This window comes from Macrobrachium rosenbergii, chromosome 16 (genome assembly GCF_040412425.1).
Source record: "Macrobrachium rosenbergii isolate ZJJX-2024 chromosome 16, ASM4041242v1, whole genome shotgun sequence".
Lineage (NCBI taxonomy): Eukaryota > Metazoa > Arthropoda > Malacostraca > Decapoda > Palaemonidae > Macrobrachium > Macrobrachium rosenbergii.
Window position 1 is genome coordinate 26343103 of NC_089756.1, and position 19105 is coordinate 26362207.

A 19105-nucleotide genomic window follows, 5' to 3' on the forward strand; every position below is an offset into this window, starting at 1 on the left:
ACATGCAAAATTTTTTTATAGTTTAATAGATTTAGACACTGGTAAATTAAAAGCTGTTCTTTAGCAGCTATCACTATTACATCTCCATTGGTCCTTATCTGTAAAATTTCACCATAAACTACTGATACCTATATCTCATGCTAAAAAGTTTTTCCCAAAGGAGCTAATTTGTTCTTCAGAAAGCAAATACCTGTACTCCAATTTTTAATAATTACGGAAACTATAGGTACTGCTGTAATAGAAACTTTCATTGCTAATTTGATTTTCTAAAGTTTCACACAGTCATGTGTATAATTCATAATACAGTACAGGTATTGTTTATATGAAACATTGAAATCTACTTGCGTGTTTGTTAGCCAAAAATTAAAATGAAACATTAAAAGGAATCATGGTAAAAGAATATAGTACATAAATATGAAAAGATTTGTCACAAGGAAAAGGTACCGTGGTTACTCTGCAGTTATATTCTAACTCTTAGGGAACTATTAATAATTACTAAGTACTGTTGCATCATTTTCCATTAGCTTTTACATTTAATTATAAACACTGAGCACATGAAATTGAAGGTGGTAACCCAAGGAGACAAAGGAGGTAACGGAATAAGGAAAAGAAAATGAATGATCTAAACAAGAGTGACTTTTATAATTGCTTACTGATATATTTTTTTGTCATACATTTTACTTTATAACAAACTTTCATTACCTTACATCAGATACTATACATTAACTGTCAGTAAACCATTCAGGTAAACAAAATGAAGTGGTTATACTCTTTCAAGCACTGTATTTTGAATTTTAGAAAATTCTGAATTTTCAAGGATACAGTACATACTAAGCAATTTGATTTCATCCTACATTGAACATTTCTGGATAATGTTCTTTCATCCCAAGGGTATATTACAGTAATTATACATCTGAGTGAAATTACTAGAATATTCATACAGAATTGGACAGTGATTCCCCAATTGTTCATAAACTGAATCTGAGATTTGTTAGTAATTTTTTGAAGGTTTTGTTTACAAACTTCCTAGGTGATTACCTTTGTCCTGATACAGTCTAGTGATAAAGCTTTGTCCTGATACAGTCTAGTGATAAAGGTGATTATTATGCCATAAGCAACTTCAAGACCCAAGGGCCAATTTTCAACACAACTGTAATTCAAACAACTAATCTTATCTAATCTTATATAGACCTTATATACATAACTGAAGGTTGTATATACAGTATATCTTTTATTCTTATAATCCTTGTTAGCAAATTCATTCTTTAATAAAGAATTATAACTTAAGAAGATGGAATCTAAGTGTATATTTGTATAAAATTCTCATTGCAATGGAATTAAAATTTTCATCATCTTACAGTAATTCAACACCACCATCTAACAGGTAGAGTACAATGGACAGAAGTGGGTTGAATACTTTGCTCTAATAACAAAAATAACTTCCATTATTCAGCTGATGTGTTTCAAGTTGTCTGCATCATTTGTACTCAGTGCATGTAGAAAATTACCAAAACATACCTGCCTTTTACATTAACATAGAAAACAAGAGCTCCTTTAGAGTAATTTGGCCAAAAATAGAAGTACTTTGACAAAAGTACATCTGATCTTATTTACTTCTGCCATGAAAATCAAGTCAACACCTGTGACTTTTAAAAATTAGCTTGATTGCTAATGTAAAAAGCTCTATTACAGTATAATGCTGTGCCTGTTACTTAGCAAGCACAGCATCATCATTAAGGGTCAAATAATGCTTAAGGTAGGTGTAAGGAATATAGCCAGTTTATGGACACTTGCAATTAGGTTACTGACAGTGTCTCTTTGCTGCACACTTGAAATTATATATAAGTGCAAGTTAGTTATGGTTGGTTGTCCTTCAGTGTTGGAACTTGGTTTCCATAGAAAATTTTCCCACTACACATGAATAAATGGACCGGTTACTCTTGTTACTCTGTTAATTAGCCTACAGACAGCTAACTTCTCACCTTCCTATTATGGAATGTTTATAAAAACTGTTGTGGAAGAATGCTTTGTGTGTATCCATTTTACATATTTTCTTGTTACTTAGTCAGTTAATCTGACTAAGTTAGTGAATCAACTGATCATTTTGTTACATATAGTATAAAACTGTATTGTATTTTCACATTACAGGCCAATAATTTACATGCAGGATATACTTTTTTATCTGAAGATTGTACTTTATATTTTACACACATTGCTCTTTTCATTTGTGGTATTATCCATTTCAAGAAACTGCCTATTAACTGTTAGTTAGAAATCAAATGAAAAGAAAATTCATAGCTTACAATTTAAACTGGACACTAGAAACTAGGTATAGATGTATCATTACACATCTGTATGAAAGTAAGTGCAACTGTAACCAAAATAAACTGCAAACATTTCCTTAGTAAGAATGCAAAGTAGCTAGACTAAAGTTTTTTGCTAGATCGTTTTAGTTGCTCGCTGCATTCCTTTCTGTCTTCTATTCTTCCACGGTAGCTGTCCAACTTTGTTAACTTTGTCTTGCCCCAGTTTTCATTTCTTATCCAAGAACAAACAGAAATGTGAATTAGTGTCTAAAACTAAAGAACTAATATGAATTAAAAAATTTTTGTACAGCACCTCCCTTTCCATATTGTCACTGATCATCTAATATAAAAGTTTGTTATTCTCAGTCTGACCAATTTATCAAATACTTGACTGTGTAAATGAAAATAAAAAAAGTAGTCACATCAAAGGTAAAATGAAAAAAAGAACAACAATGAACTGAGCAGCCAGGACTGCTGACCGAAATGCTACTAACAGAAAAGAGTATGATGCAACTTAGGTGTGAAGAAAGATGATGTGAAGTATAAGAAAGGGCAGTCACTAACAAGAAAAATTAATCCTATGAAGGAGAGAGCCAAAGAGGTACCCAAATGACAAAAGTAGGATCCTAAAAAGGATGTACATATACAGTGATAAAGTGTATTAAGCTTTAACAAGAGGATGATTTTGCAAATCAAATTAGGGCACATAATTTTTGCAAACTCAGAGAAATCTGAATTATTCATCTCCAAGATAAGTCTGAAGTAACTTTAGACCTTCACCTAAACTACCCTAACTTTTCAAGAAGCTAGGTTGATCATTTACTGAAAATATTGCAGGGAGTCTGCAAATAAATTGCCAAATCTGAAAACTACAGTATTTAAATAAGTAGAACTATACAAAGTTTTACTTCTGCTAATAAGGTACTTAGATGCATTGATAGTGTGATAATGATGGAAATAACAATTATACAGTACAGTGCTAACTAATTAGCTTTAAGTGCATCAAATCAAGTGTGAACCTGTCTTTTTAAACCAGAACCGACAGAAGGTAATTAGGGTATAAATGAACAAAACATGTTTCATCATGCACAGAACACATTTAGTAAGGAGGTCAATTCACTATGCAGCACAGATAAAATTGTAAGTGCCCAAGTTATCACTGAATAGTCATTTCTCAAAAAAATACATAAAGATGTTGAACTAAAAATTGTGTCATTTTGCAATACAAACCAGTGATGTACCAGAAGATTTGTTCCATAACTTTAACTTACTGGTCAACCGCAGGCTGGTAGGACCATAACTTCTTTTCCTTAACCACACACGAGTTACTGTAAAACAGCAGAAAATTTGATATTTTAGAAGTAACTCACAAAGACATAATTAAAATGATAGGAATCACACATACTTTGGACATGATTAAAAAGTATTGTAAATAAAAAAATTACTGAATTAAATTTGGGGTACTGTCATACACTGAAAACAAAATTCACTGGTTACACTCTTCACACAATTATGAAGAGATCAAAATGTTAGTCATCATCCATATATAGCTGCAGTGTTAAGTAATATCAAGGCATTTACATTAACAATGCATAATAGGAATAAGAACAGATATGCTTTTACCACACCAAAACTTACCATAATTTTATACGGGTTGACAGATGAAAAAATGTTTTGCGAATACAACAACTTCCTATCAAGTGAAACCAGTTAGATATTAATATTTGCAGAGAAGCAGTGACAGCACCAAATTAGAAAATCAGATCAAAGAGTATTCCAGTATTTAAACATTACCAGAAATCAACACACATAGAATGATATTCCACTTTCTAAGAAAAGTTACAGTTTTCACCACTTTGTGCATGAACAAAAATCCAGCAGATATACATATGTCGTATTTGAGAATGACAATAGCTAGTTCTAGAAGAGCAAAACACAAATAATGATACCATCAATGTGGTAGTACATTTTTAATGAATGACTGATAATGTATCCTTTATAATCAGTCTCTCAGTCTTAAAACTTAAAAAGTACTCCTTTTCACTAAAATTAACACTGATATCAATGTGAATACAGTGTATCAGGTATAAAAATACAATATATCATGAAAAAAAGTACAGAATAATTGTAACAATGTGGATACTGTATACTAATGACAGGTCTGACTACTCATCCTTGTTCTTATTATAAAGCAATTCAGCCAGACCACATTTATTTTACATAAAGAATCAAGGCTTACCCAGAAGGATTTGTTCTTAAAATGAAAGGTGAAAATTGGAGCAAGAAAATGTTACACTAGTTGGGCAGTTAGGCATGAAGAGAAGAAAGGAACTGGAATATGAAACTGAGGCCAAAGGCCAAGCTCTGGGGCCTATGAGGTCATCCAGCGCTGAAAATAATGTTGAAACAATTGTTAGGAAAGAGTGGAAAGTAAGATGGAAGGAGGAGAATGTGAATGGAAGTATAGTAAAAGGAATGAAAGAGGTTGCAGGTTACGGGCTGAAGGGACGCTGCAGAGAACCTTGAGTAAAGCCTACAGTGCACCATGCGAGGTACACTGGTAGCACTACCCCCCAAGGGCGAAGAGAAGAAAGGGAACAGTTGAAAAGAGTGAAAGACAGTGGGGCTAGAGCCATATTCTGCAAAAAACTACAATTCTTGCTGCCTCTAGTGTCCAAACAGGGTACATGTGGGGTTATTACATATAGCAGTGGGCATGGTGATGACTTTGATACAGATTGGCTACAAACATTTGAAGATTACATGACAGTCTTTCTTCCTCAGTGTGAGAACTTTCAAATTTCATTATTAATAAAATAATGGGGTTTTAGTAAATTTTCAAATGTAAATGTATTCACAATTTTTTCACACCTTCAATTTTTACTCCTTGTATGAAGCTCTCAACATCATCCAAAATTTACTATTTTTGAGGCTTTTATGACACTCTCGGTGTAGCCCTGATTTTCCACTAATTTGTCAGAACCAAAATTCTTTTGGGCTGTAACTCTTAGACAAGAGGATTTTACGCCAGAAAATTATGGTTTGTTATGTACTGGCAGTGAGAATTGTGATATTGCCATTCCTGCAAGGTTTCTGGTATTGGGTGAATCTGATATCTAACAGAGTAAAATGTAAAAAAATTATTAGTTGTGATTTGGCATCTTGGATAGTTTTCTTTGTTGGTGAGTTTTCATTTATTGGGTGAAAAATAAATAATATATAATTGCATTTGTAGTAATTTAGTTTTAACTTGTGTTACTGCAAGGGGAGTGAACTACTAACAGTTTTAACTAAACCATCTTTTACAGTGAACATTGACTATTAACATAGAAATACTGTAATTTTATTTTTACTTTAAACCATCTATCTAAATTAAAATATATTTAAACTTTAAACCATCTATCTAAATTACAATATGGACTTGTAAACTGAGAACACAATATTGTAGCTACTTAAATGAGCAAAGTAGTGGTTTAGTGCCATTGCCAGTGACTCTCCATTGTGCTGGTTCCAAATTTAGTTCCCATTCATGTTCCTGATAGAATTTTAGGATACGTGACTTTACGGTCCCAGCGAGCTATGGATGGCGACACTGGAGAGAACATAGGTCTCACTGCTGAGACACCAGTAGCAGTTGCCTTGCTTTTCCAGGTCTCATATTTTTCCAAAAACACTCTTGGTCCAACCAGCAGAGTTAGCTCTTCCTCTCATGTTTTTATGGATGCACACTAGGTGAAGTCCACACTGCCTGCTTGCCCAGAACATATTTGGTCTATGGACCATGTGTGTGCAGGTAGCAGGTTAGGCTTTTCCTTGCATGCTTCCCAGAAGCACTGCTGGTTGAGACAACACTGCCTGCTAGGTGTCCTGATCGTACCAACAGTGGATTTGCTTATGACAGATCTCCACTTAGTGCACACTAGCATTGGGATGATCTCTTCATTCACAATCATTCCACTTCCTGATCAGTTTATGGCTTGCCATTAGCTAAGAGTGTGTGTGTGTGCCTGTTCCCTGTACCATCTACTAGTTTGGCATGACCAGTCATAGGGAGTCACAAGGTTAGACTGGATACAGCTCAGAAATTAGCTCTGAATATGGGTTTTCTTCAGCTTGTGTGTTTCACCTGGTACCCTTGATACTGATCAGACAGGGTAATGAGAATGAGTACAGGAACAGATTCATCACCTTTATGAGTACAGGAACAGATTCATCACCCTTTCGTAGTAGAGCAATTTTTATCACACGCTCAGTGTGTGTATAGTCTGTGGACCATGCATATATATGGGTGTGTGTGGTAACTTGTTTGGCTCAAGCATGTTATGTCCCGTACCATGTGCAAGCACCTCAGTCCTTCCCATGGTTTCACAGAGAGGAGGAATGCTCAAAATGGTGTGTGTGTGTGTGTGTGTGTGTGTGTGTGTGTGTGTGTGTGTGTGTGTGTGTGTGTGTGTGTGTGTGTGTGTGTGTGTGTGTGTGTGTGTGTGTGTGTGTGTGTGTGCAGTGGCTTTTCACATGTGCTTCTCTAGCAATGCACAGTTGAGTCATCACTGCCATCTCATCCAGGGTGCATATGACGCTCAGACTGTGAGCATATAGACAGAAGGCTCACATATGACAGGCCTCCTTTTACAGTCCTTACAAGTTGTTTCTATATGATAGCATTATATCTGCTGTCCTTGACCGTCCAGGAGCTTTTCCCAAAGCTCCTGGGGTTGAGTTATACTACCATTCTCATTTGGTGTGTGCAAAGTGCTGTGCTGTGCACATACAAACAGGATGTTCATGTCCTCTGTAGTGTGACACTCAGGAGAGATGTTCTAGTTTGTTTCCTCTACCCAGGACCTTCTAGTAGTCAGGATGAGAGGATTTTATGCCCAGTGAGGGCCTTGTATGCTATTGAAGTAAGATGCAACCTCTTACATCAAGAGTGTTGGCATTTCCTGCTAGTACTGGCTAATATAATTACTAGTATGTATTGGAACACCTTCCTTTCTGACTTTCTGATGTTTCAGACCAGCTTCCAATGCATCCAACAATTAGTCGGTTGTACAACTCAGTCGTAAACTCATGAAGACAGGTATGGAACCATTACACATATTTTCGGAGTGAATTTTTTGTAACATAGGTGATGACACTTAGATAATGAAAGCAAGTGTCTGAAGCTTCACACTGCCTTTACTTAAACCTACCCTGGGACTTCACCCCCAGTTACCACTAATTTTCTCTTGGATCTATGGTGGCTGCTTAGCAGGTTGTGTAAGCACCCAGCGCCTTTCTGACAAAAAAGCATGTCGCTTAAGGTAATTGGAGAACGTAAGGCTTGAGTCTAATGGTAGTGACTGGTTTCCATCCATTTGTTCTTATGCCCTTTGCGAAGCAGCAGCTTAGCCTGATTAGATGCTGGACCAGTGTAGATGTAGGCGGCTACTCATTTGAGCAACTAGCCTAACAACTATGGTGACTTGAGATGTGATTCCCTACACTCTTCATTTTAACAAGGGGTGACAGTAGAGCTATAATGTATTCTAATTCCAAGATATAGCTGCCTTCTGACTTGAGCAATCATTATGTGGGTGGCAGCAGGTTAGTGAGGCTCTTTTTCCTCTCTTGGGACTAGGGCTCTACCACTCTGTCATCCCTCTTCCTTGGATTTAGCTGGTAGTAACATGTCATTTGTATAAGGCAGCTCCCAGCAGGGCCCCCTATTCTACACTCTCTTGTACAGTAGTTTCTTCCAGTACTATAATAAAGAGCAAGGGGTTCAGAGCTGATCCAAGTTGAACATCAACATCTGTCTCATAATTTTCTGATACACCTGCCACTGTCTTCGGTCTACATCTAGTGTTATGGTAGAATAACATCACCAGCTTAATGAGTCTTTCTGGTACCCTTTGCCTTTGTAATCCCAATCTAATTATTTATCTTGGTTAGTCTTGGTGTCCTCCACATAAACATAAATGATTTTCTTGAATAACAAAGTAAAAAAAACAATTAGACCCATATACCATGTAGACATCCAGTAAAGCTGGAAGTATATAAAATACATTACTCATGGAAGAGCATTTTATAAGCATAATGGAAAGCCTAACTACTCCACTTTTATCAAGCATATTAAGCACTCGAGATATCAACTCTAAGTAATTATTTAGCAAGAAGTAAAATAGATTTGTAATTTTTATACCTGTACTTTATTACCATTAAATTTAGCCATGGACACCGAGAATGCATTCTTTTTTCCTGAAAGAAAACACCAGCCACATAAATCTGTTAAAAATTAAAAATCTTAAACTAATTCACAAGTATAGATATGAAAGAGTACATGGTAATATTTTTAACTGAAATTTGTTACTGCAGAAGTACGAGGGAGCAAGATGATGCAGCTGTGATGGCGGAAGCAGAACAGGTACAGGCTTTGACTGAGGAGGCTGTAAAAACACCCTTGGATGAAAAACCACCACCTCATGAAAACTTTGAATCTCAAGACAAAACAAAGGAGCCTATGTTAGAAGACAATAGAACTTAATACAAAATAGAAATTTAAGGCATATATACTATAATATTATTTTTGCATCAGGTTTGTTTTACCTTGAATTGTGATTTACACATTTTCTTGCTGGAGGCTCAAAAGAAAATGTCTGCACTTAATTAAGCACATTTTAAAAGAACCTACTGTATTTTTTAATTTATGTAACAAAAAATCTTCTTTAAAGGTTTTTTAATTTATGTAACAAAAAATCTTCTTTAAAGGTAAGTCTGTTATATAAACTTATGTAAAAAAAAAAACTTTGTGTACTTAGTTCTTGTTTGATTAATGTAAAGGCTGTAACTCGACCTTATTACAGTATTTGTTTCTATTTCCACTAGGTATATATGGGGATAATTTTAAATTACCTTAAAAAAGTAATTACTCTGCCAAACAGCAAATTAAATTAATATACTATAAGGAATGATAGCGTTCTCTCAAAACTTCATCAGGATGTCAAAAGCAAACAAATGAATAGATAAGAGTTGTAATAATAACAACTTTATGGTTCTAACATGATAAAAGTCTTCCAGATAAACACACTTTATTTCCCATATTTGCACTTACAATGCTTTGTGAAATATCTTTGTTACTGACAAAGCAAAACTACGTACACCAAAGATCACTGTGACCAATGTTTCTTGACTATTTATGAAATCTAAAGTGTGACATGAAAGCATTGCAGCAAATTTTGAATAATTTTAGTATCCAGGATATAGCAAGGAAAGAAGCTGTACTACTAAAAATTTACAAACAGGAAAAACGTTTCCTATGAATAATTTTCTGTATGTAATCATTTGAGCAAGTAAAGTGTTGACACCTTGAATAACTATGCCAACAAATTAATTTTCATACTTAAAGAAACTATCAAAGTTTACAGTGACTGTTAACTCATTAAAAGTATAGAACATTAATGTCCTAAAAAACAATTACATTAATGATTACTGTACTTTTGCCAGCATTAAACTTGTAGACACCCTTGTTCATCTATGCAAACTCAGAAATGTAAAAAATGAAGCATCTGTTCAGCATTTTTTTATATTGTACAGGGACTACCAAAATACTGTACTGTATTTACAATAATAGGATACTCAAACAGTATAAAAAGGCAGTATAAAATTACATTAACAGGGTATAGCTAATGTCACATGAACATAAATTTTTTTAATGTAATTAATTTTCACTGCCATTTGATGTTTCCCTATACTGTACATGCTTGCAGGACATCATCTTTTTAATTACTGCATGCATATTTTAGGACCCTGCTCTTATGTGAGAGGTGGAAAGAGAAGTATGGTAAAGTAAAGAAATTGGTCATCTGGATGGGAAGAAACCAACAGGTACAGACAAAAAGTAAATGACAAAAACAAATGCAAACTGGGGTCACAAGGGGACCATGCAAGACACAGTATAAGCTTTGTTTCCCTTCAGGGAGCAAACTATTGCTACATTTACACAAACTTGAAATTTCTGGAGTAAGAAAAATCCTCCTGTAATACTTACACGCATGTGCTTTTCATCATCCTTTTAAATAATTTCCACGAATGGCCATATATTACAACATAACTGTACTTCAATCCCACAGCTCTATAAGCATCTGGAATATAAAATATTTTTATTTAATGCTGATAATGTTCACTTTTATTGCTATTCACTGTCACTTTAAATTAATTTGTATGAGTGGTTATGAATCAAGACAACAACACTGAAGTAAAAGGACTGGGTTGAAAGATTTGATAGTACCTGCTAATTTTTTTCTCACAGTATCGTGTTAGTTTTATGAAAAGGCTATAAATAAAGGTTATATTCAATCTTAGTATATTTTATCCTAATTCAGATACAAAATCCATAAAAAAAGCAGAATAAATACTGTTGGAAAGAGAAACCCACAAGATTCCTGTGTATAACTTGTTTACTTGTAAATATTTACATATTACTTGAATCTCGAGTGCTTTCAGGTCCTAACTGTGACCCTTTTTCAAGAGCTGTGAAGGTGGTCAGGCTGGCTGACATCTCTTGAAAAAGAGTCACAGTTAGGACCTGAAAGTACTCGAGATTCAAGTAATATGTAAATATTTACAAGTAAACAAGTTTTACGCAGGAATCTTGTGGGTTTCTCATTCCATCTTCAGAAGAAAACTGAAAGAAGTTTTTGTTTGGTTCATAAATACTATCAATACTGCTCATTGATGCTAATGTAGCACAACCTACTACGAGTACTTGTTTAGAACTCCTACAAACACATTAACCTATTCAATGGTATGATTGTCACTCTTAGGGCCATGAAGTTTGGCAAGTCATAGCTGACCCACACAGCAGTCTGTAGTTCGCTCTGAACGTTTTCATTTTAACAATACTGTAAGTACAAACAAATGGGACCGTAAATTAAAATTGTGTTTAGAGCAATCCCCTTTGCCACCCCTTGGTTCAAATTTTGTTTTGTACACCTATTCTGTACATACAGTACTGTACATACAGTGTATTGTGTTTTAAGGTGAAAAAATGTATATTGCTGTATTGACTTTATATCATACTGTACTTAAATAGACATGAAGAGTACAGTAGCCAACTTACAAACAATTCAACATACAAACAGACGGCCAGAACCTAACTTGTTTGCAAGTAGGTGGTCTCTGTTCAGCTCTTCTTTGTAACTCAGGAAAACTTAAGCAGCACTAGGAGTCCTGGGAGTCTCCGTGTCTCAGAGAGTTGGGACAACAAGAGGTCAAAAGCAAACTCAAGAGACAACAGAGTCAAACACACCTGTGGTGGATAGTTTTCCTAAAGTATGTACGCACCAATGTCAACCTTTGGAGAAGAGAGACACTCGTGTGAAGTCTACTTGGTTTTCTTGAGCAAGGTCTTCCAAGACTCCTTCTTCCTACAAGAGGAAGAAGGGGATAAGGAGAGAAGAAGGATGAAAATGAGGAGGACAACAAAGATATGTGCTCATGCTTCTTCACCTTATTCCTCTCCTACAACGGGAGAGGAGAAAGTAAAGGCAGGAAGAAAAAGGTACTGGTTACCAGTCAACAGAGTTGGCCTCTTTAGCAGGATAAGCAGTGAATCCCTTAGCTAAGGCTTAGTGGTTCAAAAAAGCTGAGTTGAGATCTCCAGAAATGCTCAGAGAAGGTCATACCTTCAGGTATCTGAGGGAACCCATCAAACCTAGAATAGCTGGCTAAGCAGTAGCATGATTTGATGCACCTCGAGCATGCACAAGGGCCTCACATGAGGATGAGCTTTGCAAGCATGTCTGGTCCATCACTGCTGGAGAGCACATGCTAGGTACCCACCTGTGTGTGCTTACCCATCTAATTCCAAGCCACAGGAGAATGAGCAAGATAGGCAAGGAAACAGGGTAGTCCTGCAGAAAGGTACCAATAAGATATGGCTGTCACAAGCAGCAACACAGGTGAATGCATTTCTTGGCTTCCTACAGTTCTCCCTAAATCTCTTCCACTGCCTGAGCCATCACTGTTGGGGAGCCCATGCTGTGTATCCACCCCTCCCCCGGCCCCCCTGTGCATACCACTCTCAGACTAAGCCAGAGAAGAATTAACAGGAGAGGCAGAAAGGAGACAGAACAGTCTGGCAGGGAGGTAGCAAAAAGATTCAGGTGTCAAAGTCAAGACACAGGTGAACATTTCTTGGCTTTTCTACAGTTCTCTCAAAATCCTTTCCACTGCAAAAGCAACTAGCCAGTGCAATCCTGATAAGGAGAGTTGGATTGCATATCCTACTTCAGCAGAAAGACCTTAAGCAGTGAGGATCAATGTAACAGAAGACGAAGAGAGGTTACACACACGCTCATGTCTTGCTTATTTTTGTCACTCTCACATGCTCATGCCCTGCTTATTTTTGTTGCTCAACCACCCACTTATATGCAATCATAGCACAAGCCAGTCATCAACATTTATAGAAAAAATTTCCAACATGGCAGTCACAGATGAGATGTGCACAGCAAAAAGTCCACTCTCGACAGCAGCCAAAGAAAAATTGCCAGGTAATGACAGTTTAGTGAGGGATTTTGCCAACCTACCTTCCTACCATAAATTAAACACAAAATTATCAAGCTCCAACTACAGTCTCCAGCTTGTGCTGGGAGCACAGATGGTCTATACACACTATAGTGCTAAACTCTTCCACTTCTAGTCCTACCCCTTCATTTACCAGGTTTTTATCTACTACTGTATATCTACTCTAACTTCTTATATAATTTGCCTATTTCAAATCTAAGGTATTTGGTTAAGTAATGACAATAAATTGTATGCTAAGATGCAATTAAATACTAGTACAGTATCAGTAAATAAGTATCACCATAATGCAAGTAAACAATTAGTTAGATACCTACTAGTTTTGTCTATAGCTGATCTTGACATCTTGTGGGTGGTTCTCAGCAACCCATGGTGGCCTCTTTTGTGTCTGGATATTTTGTGTACAGTATCTATGCTCCAATCATGTAATACTCTCAAGAGTTACATAATGGCTTCATCATTCCATTATCTAATAAAGATTATATTTCAATGCGGTGGTTTTTCATTATGGATTGTGGAAAGCAACATAATAACACAAACACATAAATTTTCAGGATAAAATGTATTATTTGGATGCTTACCTTCTGTTAAAGACAGGTGTGTTTGGCATTCAAAAAAAAAAAAAAAAGATCGCTTGGCTTACCCACATGACAGTTTAGTTCACCTATTCTCCATCAAGTGTGTTTTGAATGTTTTAGCTCTTATCAGAATTCTCCTTGACAGCTCAGTAAGTTGTGGGGAGGTTTTATTACAAAAATTTATATTATTTGGGATGCAATTTACCTACTGTTAAAGACAGCCAATTAAAACTGAGAATAGGGTGGTGGGTAGTGCAGCTAGACAAAATCCGCTCAACCAATCCAGCAAAGGTTTCTTGCATGAAACCCAAAACCCAGAAGATGAATTCCATACAGGGGGCAAGGCTCTCATGTGTGCACAGCAAAGAGGAGTCTTGTGTAGAAAATTCCTTCAGTTCAGTGAGAAGGAAACAGATGTGGCATGAAGGGGCCTCTGCACCTGAATCCAAAAGTCACCAAAATGACGGTCAACTACAGTATAATGTTAATGTTAAAAAGACACACCCTTATAAAATATACAATATGTACCTTCATGACATCAAAACCCAGGATTTAAAAAAAAAAAAAGCCTAAAAGATTGCTTTTTCTTCAGTTCAGTGTAAAGGCAATTCCATGCCTGTAATTGTCTTTACATTGACTCTAAACATAAATAACCTAAACTTCAATAAACAAATAGGCCTAGAAGTCACAGGTTTAAAAGTTAATAATCTTGTTGTACTTTGGTATAAGGAGGTTCAAGTGAAAACTATCGATACCTGCAGGCAGCGTTTCTGAAATGTGGAAATGTGGCCTCCAGTGTGGAAGTTTTGATGCAAAAGATGATCGTGTGCAGAAGTGGCATCTTCATTTTACGGTCTGCCACACCAAGTTAAGAAAAATTTCCACACTCTTTCTGGGGGTTTATTGTGGTCAGATATATGTTTCTTATATTATGTGATTCATTTACCTATGTTCTTGGTCATATGCATATTTATATATATGTTTATATAATAATTAATGACTGACTAAAGAGCCATCAAAGAATGGCTGTTTATGCTGAATTATGAAACAGCGGAAGTCGATCGAGCAATGACCTGACTGATACATGCAGTCGAATGCAGATGACAACTGAGTGACAGCTTTAGGTTTCCACCTAATTAAGGTAACTTAAGTCTATTTAAAATTGTTTTGGATAACGTTCGTTTCTGGTCCGAACATCCCTACTCGATTTTTTATTATATCTTTCGAATCTTCATCAAAAAATGAAAAGTATATTCTATATACATAATTCTTGCAAACTAATATTTATCACAATAAAAAATAAAATACACGTAAATGATTGAGGATTCTTCTAAGTTTCTATTCTGCGAAATGCACTTAGGGACATTTGATCCCCCAGGGGCTAGTACTAAACATGGCAAAATACTTTTGAATCTCCAGGGGCTAGCACCAGACACAGCAAAACAGGGTGGATGAATCACTGTTTCGCTGTGTTTAGTACTAGTCCTCATGTTGAACTGGAGTTCGGACCGGAAACAAACTTCTACTATTGTTTTAATAAATGTAAAAATTGAATGTGATTAACTTGATATGGGAAGTTTAACCCGTAAGAGGTCAACCATGTCACGTGTTGCAGAAGTCGTCCCACACGTTCTTAAGTCTTTAAATTTGCGTGCCTTCATGGCTCATTGTATGGGTATTGTTTATGTTGGACGGGTACTTGGCAAGTCTCCAGAAATGCAACAGCGCCTGAGACCGGCCCAGGGTTGCCAGGTTGGGCTACAAATTGCAAATGGGGCTGCTTTTTAAACCTTTGGTGACCAGATTTCACAATCTGCTACCTGCTACTTTTCTGGGTTACTTTTGATTTGACTTGGGCTCTTTTATTTGATTTGGGCTACTTCCAATTATTTTTTATCTTAATAATAATAATAATAATAATAATCACACCAATGGCAATACAATGCTCTCAGTGATTCCCCCATCCCATCCTCGACACCACTGCCAACAGGAGGAAGACAAGCTCGTTGCCCATTTCTATGAACTGCATAGGTATGGGTGGCAGTGTCAGAAATGGTGTGGTGCTAACCCTTAGGGAGCCTTATCTTGACAATAATCATGTATTATTTGTCGATAATTGGTATACATCTCCAGCCCTCTTTCAGTATCTTTATCCCAGGAAGACAGGAGCCTATTGATTGTGCTTGTAAGACACTAAAATGGTACAAGAAATTCTTTTTTCACATGTTAGATATCACAATGTTGGATGCACAAATACTGTTTACGCTCAAGAACCATAAAAAAATGTACACTGCCAGATTTCATAACTGAAGTGATACACCAGCTGTTATAAGATTATACTGTTGAATGGCCCTCACCTGGTCGTCACTCTGCTGCTGGAGATTCAACCCAACTTTTTGCACGCCATTTCATTCGTACGATACCAGTGCAACCAGGTGCCAAAGAACACAGAGGACAAAGGGCTTGCTGTGTCTGCCGACATACAAATCTTCGACCACAGCAGCGAGAAGACGCTTTCACTGCCATGAATGTGATAGGCCACCATGTCTGGAACCATGTTTCGAAGAATATCATACTCTTAGAAATTTGTAAAAGTGAGAGAGAAAAAAGAAAATGCAGTTTGTAAGTTGTATTACTGAATAAAATGTAAAATAAATTTGTTTCTAATTTCAATTTTGTAAGAGAAATTTATATTATAATTTGTTCGTATTGGTGGAAAAAAAAAATGGACAACACCACCACGAGTATTATGTCTCGGCAGCCAGTTGGGGGCTACAACCCTAATGCAAACTTCCGGTTTTGGACCTTTAAATGTGGGTCGTGTGCCTTTTAAATGCTATTTTCTTTTGGGACCATTTGGAATTGGCTAAGCCAAGAAAATAATTTTCAATTTTTTGTAACCTGAGGGAGTAAACCTTGTTTACAAGTATGTAACCTCTTCCAGGTTAAGGGAAATCGTCTTTAGACTGTGAAGGAAAGCATATATTGTTTTATATACGTTAGATTTTACATATGGCTGCTTGAATTTAAAATTTATTATGCGAGCGTGGAAGTTAGTGGTGTGGAAATGTGGCAACACTGCCTGCAGGCAAGTAGCTCTCCTAAGCAGTAAGATGGAACCGTGTGGGCGTTTAGCAATTGGTAGTCAGAACTATAGTAAGTCATACAGCGTAGTTACATAAATCAGTAGTTTGCAGTTAAATCATGTTTAAAGAGTATAAGCAAACAACTCCCACCTACCTGCAAGAAGAGAGTGAGCAATGGAGACTGCATCCAGGAACCAAAGACACAAAACAGGACTCCGGGAGACGAGCTGGGTTCCGCAAAGCGAGCTTAACCAATTTCAGAGTTGCAAGCAGTGAATAACCGCAAGCCTCGAGATCTGATTGTCCATTCATTGAATAATACAGGTATGTTCAACCATTCACAAACTACAAAATAAACTTGGATAATAAACATTTGTAGAGGGCGGCCGACAGGGAGTAACACCAAATATAATTGTAGTACGGATGTGATAACCTAACCTATGTAACTGCTCACTATCCTTCTGTGCATTCTAGTACCTGTGGAGAACTTGCCCTATAGTCTTCCTATAATCCCCATGATTTTTTCTATATTGAAAGTTTACAGAGATCCATTTCAGACCTCTTATCATACGTCAGGGCCAGGAATTGATGAACGTTTAAATGTGACGAATGAAACATCAAATGGAGTGTAAACAGGACACCATCACCTAAGAAATGTAGCTTTGATTACGAAATTCCTACATATCAATACGTTGTAAATGCTTGTGCACAACTGTGTCATCACAAAATTAGAATACTGTAACAGCCTCTATCAGAATATTTTCAAATGTGATTAAGGTTTTATTAACAAAGCAACCAAATTAATAATGTAAAAATCTCCATCGGGATATGATCAAACCTATTCTTAATGAGGTTCAATAACTACCTAGCGCAAGACTCAAGTACAGATTATATTTTAGGACGTCATATCGTGAGAAAAAATGAATGTCTCACATAATGTACCAAATAAATAAGCGTAGGATCATTGCTAGATATGGATTAATAAAGCCAATATGCAACAAAGAACTTGATGATCAATCAGGAGAAAATATATGGCAGGTGCTAATAAAAGAAGTTGTGTGTCAAATTTATTAACCTTTAAGTTGATAAATCGTGAAAGGAACTTTCGTTGTTGATCATTGTAATAAATAAGACTGAATTTCATTACAAAAACCGAAAAGCTGCCATCAGTCTAGCGATAGTCTTTAGCGTCAAGTGTTTGTGGCATAATGTATCATTCGTACTGTGTATACAGTGTTCTGTAACAACCAAATGAGCTTCCTCAAAGATAAAACGCCTTCGTGTTACATGAGGAAAGGACAACGCGAGAAATAGGGGAGTGAACGTCGGTGAACAGATTAATATTATAAAACGGAAAAGATAAATAGATCAACGCAATACTGGAAAGTGCCATCAGTCGAAGCACCCGACATCACGCCTATGTAATGGAAGGTCATGGTTCCATGACAATGAAACAGCTCAGGCTAGAGAACATTGGCTATGGGAACACACCCTGCGTGAGGTAATAAAAGATTGTATCGAAGACGACTCAGTAACCGTAGATAGTAGTGGAGATAACTCGGTAAATTAACCAACACAGGTTGGCGATACCTCAGTGATATTACCGGCAACTTTCAACAGTGTAAATCCCGAGTTCAAGCCTAGCTCAGAACACACTAGATTTTCACTGGGTGTGCGACTTTATTGTTCATATGAGCTAGGGATTGAGGCTGGGGGATCCATAGGTGCACCTGCCGAGACATCAGCAGTCATTTGCCTTGTTCCCTTGTTCCCCCAGAGTTCATGTAAGGTTGGGGGCGAGGGGGCGGGGCGACTTGGATGTTACTCAAATGTGTGTATGTTCGGTCTTCAGCAGACTGCGCGACAACAACAATGACCTGACATTTATCTCAGTTCCTCATCAATAACAATCACACCTTTGAATGCAGAGACCCTTGAACCCCTCAATATTAAGTCTTTGGGGACTCGTTCACATGACAGTGACATTGGAGTTCTGATTAGTTTTTGAAAGTTATCTGAAAATGTCACATATAAAATGTACTTTAAAAAATGATCGAGTCTGCTAACAGTTACTTCGGTTTTTCATATATTTTTAGCTCCGAATATTTAATAATATTCAGTGGAATAATAGTGATCATACGCACGTTGAAAACAAGCTTGCGACCTCTGACTAGTAGTCAATATTTCATTGCACGCCTTTCTCCGAACGTTAACATTTGAAGGTTAGTGACACCACTTCGATTGCATAATGCAATACTTTTACTAAACTGAACTCGGTGACAAAACGTTCCAAACGGTTTTATAAGGTAATCTTAAAACCAGAAAAACCTTGATAAATCTCTCCTTTGAAGTGTAGAATACATAGATTCATCCCGTTGGTTCATCCCAGCAGACCGTCATGGTGTCTATAAATACAAATGAATCATAGTTCCGTGGCTTCGGGATCTCTTGAAAAATGCACAGCATCCACTGGACTGACATTTACTCGAGACCTACATGGTCGAGAGTCCTTCTCTGCATATATGCCATTTGATCCTTAGTTCTTTCTTGAACTTTTTAAACGGATTTCAGT

At 36.6% G+C, this 19105-nt stretch overlaps 1 protein-coding gene and 1 long non-coding RNA gene across 11 annotated transcripts in view; one reads left to right on the plus strand and one right to left on the minus strand.

The window, feature by feature from the left end:
- The window catches only part of LOC136847217 (organic cation transporter protein-like), a 69870-nt gene extending 59227 nt beyond the window's left edge, over nt 1–10643 (plus strand). For 6 of the 10 annotated variants that reach the window (XM_067118675.1, XM_067118674.1, XM_067118676.1 and 3 more), the window contains one exon: nt 8664–10643. In XM_067118675.1, coding sequence (XP_066974776.1) covers nt 8664–8832 — 169 coding nt within the window. In that variant the 3' untranslated portion in view covers nt 8833–10643. Of the gene's footprint in view, nt 1–1360; nt 1385–8663 lie in introns of all 10 variants that reach the window. The other 4 variants (XM_067118670.1, XM_067118671.1, XM_067118672.1 and 1 more) reach the window with 1 other exon arrangement.
- Nucleotides 11–16947, minus strand: LOC136847223 (uncharacterized). Its single transcript, XR_010855663.1, has 4 exons — nt 16688–16947; nt 10336–10429; nt 3537–3634; nt 11–2538 (listed from the first exon to the last, which is right to left on the minus strand). It is a non-coding gene; the product is annotated as an uncharacterized lncRNA (long non-coding RNA).
- Between the last annotated feature and the right edge of the window lie 2158 nt (nt 16948–19105).